Raw genomic sequence first — 12,218 nt, 5'->3', positions numbered from 1 at the left:
GAAATCCCATCTTGTGAAGGAACAACTCAAGGAGATCCTCTCGCAATGGTAATGTATGCCCTGACTGTGGTTCCCTTAATTAAAAGACTCCGTGTGGCAGTCTCCAGTGTTGGGCAGGTATGGTTTGCAGATGATGCCACTGCGGTGGGGAAACTGAAACTTTTGCATAAATGGTGGCAGATACTATCCTCTTTGGGACCTAATTTCGGGTATTTTTCTAATGCATCTAAGACAGTGTTGATTGTAAAGCCTCATTTGTTAACTATTGCAAAATCTATCTTTGCTGACACTGGTATGCAGATTACTGATCAGGGCCAGCGCCATCTTGGGGCTGCATTGGGCTCTCGAGAATTTGCAGAGGGGTTTGTGGCCAAGAAGGTTTGTTCTTGGTCCAGTGAAGTGCTTGCTTTGGCTGAGATTGCTACAAATCGTCCTCATGCGGCTTTTTGTGCTTTCACTCATGGGATGATAGGCCGGTGGGTATACATCATGAGGACCATCCCCAATGTCGGGCCCCTGTTTCAGCCTCTAGAGGATGCCATCCGTTTGAAGCTGATCCCTGCCCTCACTGGCCATGGTGCTTGTTCTGCCTTAGAGCGTGATGTGCTCTCTCTACCCTGCCGCCTAGGTGGCTTGGGTATTGTCAATCCTGTAGACATTGCTGATTCTCAGTTTACTGCATCTATCAAAATCACACACTCTCTGAGATCTTTGATTGTTGCTCAGAATCTACTAGCCCCTCTACCCGACGTTAGTTCTATCAAGGCTCAGGTTCATCAGGATCGTCGCTCTACTTTGAGGGGGAGGGCTTCTACGATCAAATCTAATCTTTTGTCACAATCCCAAAGAGTTTTAGACCTGAACAGTGAACCGGGTGCTTCTGCCTGGCTGACAGCATTGCCTTTAGCAGAGCAGGGATTCCATCTGTTGAAGCAAGAATTTTGGGATGCCTTGCATCTTAGATACGGCTGGAAGCTCCTGAACATACCCAGTCACTGTGTTTGTGGGGTCCCATTTTCTGTGGATCATGCTATGATTTGCAGACATGGAGGCCTCACATTTGTTCGCCACAATGCTTTGCGAAACATCACTGCAGAGTGGCTTTCCAAGACATGTCATGGTGTGGCCCTTGAGCCACCTTTACAGCCACTTACTGGGGAGATCATTGCACCTAAGACTGCCAACCGTCAGGATTTTTTTTTCTTTTTTTTTTCCCGGGGTAACCAGCACCCCTTGCCACCACCCCTAGCACTAGATGTTGAAGTGCTAGACAAAAATTGGACTGAGATTAAAGGGAGCAATTTAAATAATTAGGGGGAAGGCACCCGACCCTCTGATAGTACAAGGTCAAGTGCCCTATGGCTGATGGGACAACCACTGTGAGAGCGCGCCCCTAAGGCACGCAATCGCTGAGCGGAGCAACGAGAAGCTGATGCGACAACGTAGCCAAGACATCGCGCTGCTACAGGATGAGGCTAGGGCAGACATACATGCTAGGGGATTCTGGGGGCAGCGGCAAAGTGCCTTTTTGACGTAAGGGTGTTTCATCCTAATGCACCGAGCTACTGCAACACCAGTGTCCCCTCTTTGTATCGACGTCACGAGGCACAGAAGAAACGTGAGTATGGTGACCGTGTCAGAGAGGTTGAGCCGGCCTCCTTCACTCCCCTTGTGTTTGCGACCACTGGAGGTATGGGAAGGGAGGCAATAGTTTTCTACCGTCGTTTGGCTGACCATCTATCTCGCCGTGGCTCTACTAGTTACAGTCAGACTCTGGCTTTTATCCGATGCACATTGTCTTTTTCTCTACTTCGGTCAGCTACAATGTGCATACGTGGAAGTAGGTCCATCTCGCATCGCTCCTCTGATGCCTCTCCTGAGATGGGCCGCATTGATGAGCACAGGGACTTTTAAACTTTCAGCAATCTGGTCCTTTTTATTCAGTTGTCCAGCACGTGCTTTCTTTGTGCTGGGGGTGGTAGGCAAGGGCAGTCCATCCAGCCCGGGGAAATAAAAAAAAAAAGGGAATTGAGATAAAGACCATGGAGATATGACACAAAACCCAACCTGTGTCAAAATTACGCGATCGATTTTTATGAATAAAAAAACTATTAGTTTTCACATCTACCAGGCAAACCGCTTAGAGCAATGAGCTAGAAAACAGTGTGTAGCTGGAATAATCATCATAGAAAGTCCTTGCAGTAGTACAGAAGAATCGGATTACAAACCACTGAGTTATGATTCGAAAGGCAACTACGTGTAGCAAATGCGAGATCGAGATACTCTAATAGAACAGTCACCCTAATAGAGCATTCAGCTACGCTTATAACTTACTCTATTACAGAATTATAGTACATTGCAGGATATTCTGTACGGAATTCAGCTACAAACAGTTAATCTGATAGACAATTCAGCTACATGCAAGTCACCCTGTAGAGAGATCATCTAGAAACAAGTCACCCTGTATCAGCTAGAAGAAGTCACCTTGTAGAGAGTTCAGCTACAAAGAAACCATCATGTAGAGAGTTCAGCTGCAAACAAATCACCCTGTAGAGAACTAAGCTACAAACAAACATGCCCTGTAAAAAGATCAGCTAGAAGAAGTTACCTTGTAGAGAGTTCAGCTACAAAGAAATCACCATGTAGAGAGTTAAGCTGCAAACAAATCACCCAGTAGAAAGTTCAGCTATGAACAGATCACCCTGTTGAGAGTTCAGTTAGAAACAAGTCATCCTGTAGAGAGATCAGCTAGAAGTATCACCTTGTAGAAAGTTCAGCTACAAACAAATCACCTATAGAGAGTTCAGCTACAAACAAATCACCCTGCAGAGAGATCAGCTAGAAGAAGTCACCTTGTAGAGAGTTCAGCTATAAAGAAACCACAATGTAGAGAGTTCAGCTACAAAGAAACCACCATGCAGAGAGTTCAGCTGCAAACAAATCACCCTGTAGAGAACTAAGCTACAAACAAACATGTCCTGTAAAAAGATCAGCTACCTTGTAGAGAGTTCAGCTACAAAGAAACCACCATGCAGAGAGTTCAGCTGCAAACAAATCACCTGTAGAGAGTTCAGCTAGAAACAAGTCACCCTGTATAGAGAGATCAGCTAGAAACAAGTCACCCTGTATAGAGTTCAGCTAGAAGAAGCCACATTGTAGAGAGTTCAGCTACAATGAAACTCCCATGTAGAGAGTTCAGCTGCAAACAAATCACCCTGTAGAGAACTCAGCTACAAACAAATATGCCCTGTAAAAAGATCAGCTAGAAGAAGTTACCTTGTAGAGAGTTCAGCTACAACGAAACCACCATGTAGAGAGTTCAGCTAGAAACAAATCACCTGTAGAGAGTTCAGCTAGAAACAAGTCACCCTGTAGAGAGATCAGCTAGAAACAAGTCACCTTGTAGAGAGTTCAGCTAGAAGAAGTCACATTGTAGAGAGTTCAGCTACAAAGAAACTACCATGTAGAGAGTTCAGCTGCAAACAAATCACCCTGTAGAAAGTTCAGCTATGAACAGATCACCCTGTAGAGAGATCAGCTAGAAACAAGTCACCCTGTAGAGAGTTCAGCTAGAAGAAATTACCTTGTAGAGAGTTCAGCTACAAAGAAACCACCATGCAGAGAGTTCAGCTGCAAACAAATCACCTGTAGAGAGTTCAGCTACAAACAAATCACCCTGTAGAGAGATCAGCTAGAAGAAGTCACCTTGTATAGAGTTCAGCTACAAAGAAACCACCATGCAGAGAGTTCAGCTGCAAACAAATCACCTGTAGAGAGTTCAGCTACAAACAAATCACCCTGTAGAGAGATCAGCTAGAAGAAGTCACCATGTAGAGAGTTCAGCTATAAAGAAACCACCATGTAGAGAATTCAGCTGCAAACAAACACCCTGTAGAGAACTCAGCTACAAACAAATCACCCTGTAGAAAGATCAGCTAGAAGAAGTTACCTTGTAGGGATTTCAGCTACAAACAAATCACCTTGTAGAGAGTTCAGCTACAAAGAAATCATCATGTAGAGAGTTCAGCTGCAAACAAATCATCCTGTAGAGAGTTCAGCTATGAAAAGATCACGCTGTAGAGAGTTCAGCTAGAAGAAGTCACCTTTTAGAGAGTTCAGCTACAAAGCAACCACCATGTAGAGAGTTCAGCTGCAAACACATCACCCTGTAGAGAATTCAGCTACAAACAAATCGCCCTGTAGAGAGACCAGCTAGAAACAAGTCACCCTGTAGACAGATCAGCTAGAAGAAGTTACCTTGTAGAGAGTTCAGCTGCAAACAAATCACCCTGTAGAGAATTCAACTACAAACAGATAACCCTGCAGAGAGTTCAGCTAGAGTCAAGTCACCCTGTAGAGAGAATCTTGTAAAGAGTTCATCTACGTACAAGCAGATCACCCTGTAGAGAGTTCAGCTACATTTCAAGTCACCCAGTAGAGAGGTCAGCTGCAAATTATCCTGTGGGGATTAATTGACATGTAATAAAGATATATGCATTATATATATAATTTGTACATTTACTGATAAAATCAGAATGAGTTAAAGTATTTATAAAATCTGCTTCATCTTTTTTGGTAAAGAAAAATATATAGGTTAAAAAGCTCCAAAGCTGGCCATAGGCCGGCTTTGGGGTGTACAAATACGAAAAGAAGTGAAATCTAATCAAAAACAGCCAAGCTGTAAATAAAGGAGTGCGGCCCTTGAAAAGGCTATGGTGAAAAAAGATGTGAAATCCAAGGTGGCGGCCAAGAAATGGCAGGTTAATGGTAAAAACTTTAATAACGACAATTCAGGTAAATTTTTTGCCAATTGACCAAGCGGCACCAAATTCACTTGAAGTGTTGTTATTAAAATTTTTACCATTAACCTACCATCGCAGACATTTCTTGGCCGCCACCTTGGATTTCACATCTTTTTTCACCATAGCCTTTTCAAGGGCCGCACTCCTTTTTTTACAGCTTGGCTGTTTTTGATTAGATAGTATATCTCTCTTGTACTATAGTCACATGCATCAAATGAAGTATAGGACTGTTTTGTACAGAATTGAAAATATACAGTGGCTATCTGGTGTAATAAAACTGTAAACTGTACACAGGCACTATGTGTACAATCTATGGTTTGACTTGGGAATTGGAAAAGACTGTCTCCCAAAGTACCCTGTAGTAGCCTGCATGGTGTGTTATTGACTGTGCTGCTTCAACTGTTACAAGTATATATTGTGACGAAGGAAGAAAGATAGCAATGAAAATGAATTTTGGTGCACTACCATAGCTGTGGATGTAGAAAGGGATGTTGTACATACAACAAACAGCTAAAAATTCACTTTAGCTTTGGAGTGCTTCCTTTCTTAGCACTAAAATGAATGCTCCACCATCTTCATTTTAGTGGCTGAGAATAATGGTGGGTACATTAGCTGAGCAGAGCTCATTGTTGGATTATCTTAGATGTTGTAATTAAATATTTTAGAAACCTAACTTTGTGCACTCCATTAAATAAATGCCATAAGTATAGCCTGTGCCTTAGCCCTGGAACCGGAAGCTTAAACAAAATCTTCACCAGCTAAGTTAGTGGGCAACCATTATAAGGCTCGCAGTAAAGTAATCGGAGTAAACGTACATACATAGATAAAAGTGTAAAGAACAATTATGAATTTTAAATTTGATTAGGGATCATAGAAATAAAAGTAGTAAGGTCACCTACACCCTATGAAGATATACTAGTTTAATTCCTACACTCATGACTAAATTAGGGATTAATATCCTATCTTCAGGTGTAGGTGACCTCACTACTTTTTATCATACAGTATGGTAGTATTGTATATTAGGGATCATGAAGAACTGGGCTATTCCAGCCAAAAGCATCACCCTAAAACAAGCCTCAGTTTCCCTTCATGACAGCTTGGCAGCATTGGTTAGGCACCGCCAAACCCAAAAATGTATTCATATCAACCCCAAACCCTTCCAAAAAGATTCTATGGAATTTTAAAAATTTTCAGAATTTTATGCTGACTGACTAACCGATGCCTGCAGCCAAACATAACTGAACAATGGATAAGGCTACTGGCTTGATTTCTTCAATGTTTAATGTTGCTTCATCCTTAGATGTGCCTTTTCGCCAACTGCAGTACATACAATACACACATTGCTTTTGTCCTCTTTTGTGCTCCAGTTCTTTTTGTGCTGACAACGTAGTGTCAATTCATGATAGCACAATGCAGCTTCCCTGTGGCTGTGTTGGCTAACCGCCGGTATTTTCCGTAGCAACTGGATTGATTGTAGAGACACTTCTTGTACTGTTCTTCATTTGTAATGCTGTGTAACAGATGAAGCATAGCTGAAAACAAAGCGTATGGCATAGATTGTATATTCTTTGTACCGAAGAATATACGATCTATGGTAATGGCCAGCTCCCTTTCCAATGCATAATTGATTGTTGGTGCACTCCTTCTGATGCACGCCTTCTGATGCAAAATTACTTTTATGGTATTCCGGGCACCATTCTTTCTTTTAATGCAGTATGCGCTGGTTCATTTGTCATAAACAAACAAGTAGAAGATGTTAAGTTGGATTAGGGATCAAAGAAGAAACAAGTATATAGTGAAACAAGGGAATAGCTAAAAAGTGGAAAACAAGGAAGGGTTATCTATACCTGCAGATATACTAGTGGACATTAAATCCCTAAACTTCAGTTTATAGTTTCACTACTTTTTCTTTGATCCCTAATCCAACCTAAAATTCCTACTACTTGTTTCTATGATTCTTAATCTAACTTAATTTCCACTTGTTTGTTTGCTTTTTTGTAACATAATTATGACTGGTGAACCTGCACACATACCGCATCAAGAGAAAGAATAGTGCCAGAATTAATGTTTCATCTGAATGAATTCCTGAACTATCAATTACTGAAAAGTGAAGAGTAGGTGTTATGCTTCTCTTTCAGCTATGTTCAGTCCATTACAAATGAAGATTATCAAGAGTGGCTCCAGGAGTTTTGGTGACCGGTTTCTGATAACTGCCTTCCACTAACTATTAATATCACTGATAAAGTACACAAAATCCTTAATTATTTCTACATAGCTTGCTACACTGCTGCTCTGACCACTGTGACTGCTTTATAAGAGTGATTGACTGCTCTATTAGAGTATCTTGATCTGAACGTGACTGCTGGTTTTCGGAAGCCTCAGAAACCCCCCTAGAGCCACCCCTGATTATTATGAGAAGCACCTCTGCAATCAATCTAGTCACTATGGAAAATATGGACAATTCCTGTTAGGCCATACCTATTTAAAAAGTTGTTGCTCGGACCTGACCGACCCAATTTTGCATAGATTTTAATTAGAAAAATCTAGATCATGTGACGTCTAGAATTTTGTACAAAATGATTGAGATACTCTAATAGAACAGTCAGTGTGTAAAATCTTGAAAGGTAACATTATTTATAGCGTAGTTCCCTTAAAACCAGTGTAGCTCTATACTTCTTTGCTAACATAAAGCTATATACTTCATTGTCATCCATGACTCATTGGGCTATCTATATGTATGTAGTTAGCTACTAGCTACATTTATTTCCATTTACAATAGCTACTAGTAGCTACATAGCTTGTAACTAGAAGGTATTTGACATGACTGCAGACAGTGCAGTAGCTACAAATATTTTATCTGACTTGCACATATATTTTTGAAAGATAAGCATTTCTGAAATTAGTTAGCTGTTTTTGTTGTTTTTTTTTCCTACTGACTGACCCATTTTGTTGTAAAATAAATCTGAGAAACAACTTTTCAAATAGGTATGGCCTTACAAATGTAGGGAAGTCACTTTTCATCATGTGCTACCACAAATTGGCACCCTGCACTGTCAGCGAAGATAAATGGAGGACAAAGGTAAGTCCATGATGCATGCAGTGTACATACTGCGGTATGCAAAAGGTACCTCACAAACTGCAGTGATGTCTAACAGTGAAAAAAATAAACCTGTAGCCTTAACTGTAATTGAGTTACACTTGTCTGAAGATATTAACAAGTCAGTCAGTCAGCAAAAAACTTCACTGAATGGAAAAATTAAATTTTGTGGCAACTTATTGGAAGCATTTTGGGTCATGTTGTGGGCTTGGTTATACCTAACCAATACTTTCAAGGTGCTATTATAAATGTATTGTAAGGCTAGTTTCTGGTCAATATTTTTTGTGAGAAAGTACAAACCTCCATGATCCTTAATATACAGTACTACTGTACTGTATGATAATACCTTTGTGACCAGTGAGCACACAAGCATGTTCACTCTGGAGTGTTGAATGTGGGCCATACTGTAAGAATAAAATTTAATTCAAATATTATTTAGAAATATGAATGTGTCTACCAACGGGAAAGATCGCTAAATGAGGAATTCAACAATTTTGTTAGAAACTATCAGTTGGCTTACTGGGGACCGAATACTGCACAACATCAGATTGGATCACTATACAAAACTGGTAAATAAATTTGATACAATGCTATTTAGATCACATTATATAATGTTGCATAGATTACAGTGATGAAAAAGATGAAAAAGGTGATGAAAAAGATGAAAAAGGTGAAAAAGATGAAAAAGGTGATGAGTGGCTTCCTTTAGGACCATCTTTCCAGGAACATGTTTCTCTTTATGTTGCGTAAGAAGTAAACTTTTGTTAGGACATAACATACACTGTATACTGTCTTATTGCAGTCGTGGCATGTTTAAAAGCACAGTTCAACCACACACTAAAAGAATTATTGACTGCCTTGAGTAAGTTAGACTCTAACATAAGTGTAACAGTAGTTAAAATACATTCCTAAGATCATCCTATAACAACTTGGCTGACCTTGATGATGAAAAAGAACGACAGAAACAAGACAAAAATGATATCAGATACTTATATGTACTCAGAACCATAGTTCACAATGAGATTATGCATATTGATCCTTGTCTCAGAAAAGAAGGACAAGATCCTGTTCTCTTCAGGAAGTGAATCCATTTTGTTAATTTAAATGGGTTGTGTACATGGTGTATGCAGGTTATCTGAACGAGTGGTATCAGTTCAAAATCAAATTCAATCACTTGGGAGTACTGTTGAAAGAGTATGTGTTTTTACTGTCACTGTTAATGCAAACTGTTTATAAACATTATTATTAGATAGTAAAATTGCTCTCTCATCCTAATGAGAAAATTGCTGCAGAGGTATTAGCTTTCTTATCAATCCTGCTGTATACTGGAAATGAAACTGTTCAGGTTAGCAGTGCTAATATGTTATACCACAGAGTATAAATTAAGTAATGAATGATTTGATACAGAAAGGGTTTAGCTATCTTATGCACACCAGAGAGGAAAAGCTTTTTGTTAGCATGCAACAACGTTTGCAACAAGCTGCCATAAATGATCGTGAAAGAAGGACACTTCTAGCCCAGCTTGAATCACATGTGGAGGGAAAAAAAGTTTTGGTAACTAACAAGTTTACTCATGTGGAAAATATTATAGATTATGTGTTTTGTAGAGAGACACTTTTGTCACTAATTCTGCTCGTGGTAGTGGGATTCAAACTGTTAAACCAACTGCCCAAGTATGTGTATATATTATGTACTGTGTTGTGTGACATGTAAATGTCATAGGAAGCCTTTGGTCTTAATGTTGATACAGGTTTTTCTGAGAGCACAGAGATATTAGATCAGGTTGGAGGTTTCAGGAAACCTTCTGTATTGCCAAGTACTGATGATGCTGTTGATATTACTGCCAAGAAATTACTTGTATCGGTATGAGTTATTTAGATTGAAAGCAGCTATGTTATAAGCCAGTATTGTGTATGTTTGCCTGCCATGGCTGTTGGGAACATTTAACTTATACTGCTAAATTATCATCATTTTCACATTGTTGAACTTGGGCAATTATCCTTCTGAATCATATAGTACAGCAGTACAGTAGTACTGTATATTTGGGATCATGGAGGTTTGGTTTTTTGTGGCTAAAAATATCACCCAAAAACCAGCTTCACAATACCATACTGGTGTCTTGGCAGTATTGGTTAGGTACAGCCAAGCCCTAAAGTGCCTTCAGTACAACCCTAAATGCTTGTTATGAATTTTTTTAAATTTATTCAATGGAATTTTCTACTGACTAACTGCCTGCCTGCCTGGTGCTTTTAGGCAAGCATAACTCGATAACAGCTAAGGCTATGTACTTGATTTGTTCAACATTACTTCGTCCCAAGACATGCCTTTGGCATACCACAATACATACAATGTACGCATCATGAACTTACTCCTTTGTGTCCCACTTCTTTTGCTGACAGCCCAAGTTCTCGATCTACAGTAGCTCCTTGATGGCTTCCCTATGTTTGTACACTGACTTGAAAGTGAAGTGGCCATTGCACTTTGCTTTCAGCTATGTTCAGCCCGTTTCACAGCATAACAAACAAAGAACAGTAAGAAAAGTACATCTGCAATCGATCCGGTTACCATGGAAAATGTGGAGCTGGGGCACACGTTCAGATGAAAACATCAACTTTGATGCCACTCTTTCTTTTGATGCGGTATGCCTGGGTTCACCAGTCATAATAATGTTACAAAAAAGTAAACAAACAAGTATAAGGAAAAATTAGGAATTTTAGGTTTGATAGAAAAAAGTAGGGAAACAAGGTAGGTTGCCTACACCTGCAGATATACTAGTGGATATTTGATCCCCCCTTCAATGCAATGGAACTTCAGTTACTCGAACTCCAGTTATCTGAACTTCTGTATAGTGCATGCAAACACTAATTGTGTGTGTTGTATTATATATATATGTGTGTGTGTGTGTGTGTGTGTGTGTGTGTGTGTGTGTGTGTGTGTGTGTGTGTGTGTGTGTGTGTGTATATATAAACCCTCCAAGAGTTCATATATGCTGGATAGAGTATCAAGACACATGCTAATGTGTTGTGTGGCCAAGAAAGACAGTGTGCCACACAATGAGTATATTGACAGGAGGAAAGAAAACATGTTTTTCATGCATGCATAGCTCCTTGGTCTCTTCTTGAAAACACACTACTTTTGCATTATAGCTGCCAGCCACCCTCAGCACCTCACATTCCAAATTTCAGCATGCAAAATTGCTCTATGCATTAATTTTGTGTAGTACAAGCCCTCAAAGGTAGGATGGATTTCTTCATTTTTTTCTTTGTTTTTCTGGGGACTTAATTTTTCTTTCCACACTTTACAACAGCTGTATAAAATGCAAATACACAACTCTAATTGCCACATAGATTAAGGACATTATTGAGATGAATTCACATACCAAGTCTGCTGCAAATTTGATAAAATAGTATTCATGGAGTTATGGATGATTATTTGAGTAAAAAAGACCAATTTTTTGTCATGCCTGCAGGGTAAACTGCCTAAGAAAATGGCTTGAAAATTACTCTGTGCATAGGCTAATTATCATAGCTCAAACCTTATGTGGTTTAAAAGAAATTGTAGTGAGAGTTACAGAGTTACAAAAACTAACACAATGTAAAATCATAAGGTCAAAGTACTGTAATAGGACAGTCTCCAAGTATAAAGTGCACAAAACACATTAACAAAAGTGTTGCCCAAAGTTTAAACCAGGGACCTCCATATCTAACTCCCAAACCCTTAACCTCTGAAACTGTTGTTGTCAGCTGCTCAGCTTACTTAATTTCTACCTTATAATTGAAAATTCAAATGTTAAAAATTCATAATTTCTTAAATCTACCAACAATGGAAAATCTACATTCTATGTGTGTTCTATTAGAAGTCCTCAAAAAATGTGTGCTCTATTAGGATATTCCAAAAATAAATCAATACAGTGTATGGTAAATCCTGTCTTCCAGAATCATGATCATCATTGTGCTTGTAGATAAGAAGAAATTTGGTACAGTAAAAATGAGCCCCAAAACCAGTTCATGGCTGGGTTTGGGATATTCAAAATACAATAAACTATTATACAAATCAGTCAAATAAAATCTGTAATATATAGAATAGAGTAAGCGACCAATTATCAACCAAGTTTCATCCTTTAACTCCGCTCCAGCTGTACAGCTATAAAGTATATGTGGTCCCAATTTTTGTAAACCAACACTCTTCACAGTAGACTTAGACCATACAAAGTAGGTATTATTGACCACCAGTACTTGTTATCAATTACATGTATATTTTCCATATATAAATTATCAACTAGGTGTTAATATATGCACTGCATCTGAAAACTCTGTCCT

At 39.2% G+C, this 12,218-nt stretch overlaps 1 protein-coding gene across 1 annotated transcript in view; it reads left to right on the top strand.

Moving 5' to 3' along the window:
* LOC136269116 (inositol 1,4,5-trisphosphate receptor-like) overlaps positions 1 to 12,218 on the top strand; it is a 58,717-nt gene that overhangs the window by 34,978 nt on the left and 11,521 nt on the right. Inside the window, exons 49-57 of the mRNA XM_066064589.1 lie at positions 8,339 to 8,468; positions 8,522 to 8,645; positions 8,702 to 8,761; positions 8,813 to 8,980; positions 9,030 to 9,093; positions 9,149 to 9,244; positions 9,307 to 9,453; positions 9,507 to 9,572; positions 9,622 to 9,762. Coding sequence (XP_065920661.1) covers positions 8,339 to 8,468; positions 8,522 to 8,645; positions 8,702 to 8,761; positions 8,813 to 8,980; positions 9,030 to 9,093; positions 9,149 to 9,244; positions 9,307 to 9,453; positions 9,507 to 9,572; positions 9,622 to 9,762 — 996 coding nt within the window. The remainder of the gene's footprint in view (positions 1 to 8,338; positions 8,469 to 8,521; positions 8,646 to 8,701; positions 8,762 to 8,812; positions 8,981 to 9,029; positions 9,094 to 9,148; positions 9,245 to 9,306; positions 9,454 to 9,506; positions 9,573 to 9,621; positions 9,763 to 12,218) is intronic.

Source organism: Dysidea avara, chromosome 10 (genome assembly GCF_963678975.1).
Source record: "Dysidea avara chromosome 10, odDysAvar1.4, whole genome shotgun sequence".
Lineage (NCBI taxonomy): Eukaryota > Metazoa > Porifera > Demospongiae > Dictyoceratida > Dysideidae > Dysidea > Dysidea avara.
The sequence above is the reverse complement of the archived record's forward strand: the minus strand, read 5'-3'. Positions and strand labels throughout refer to the sequence as shown.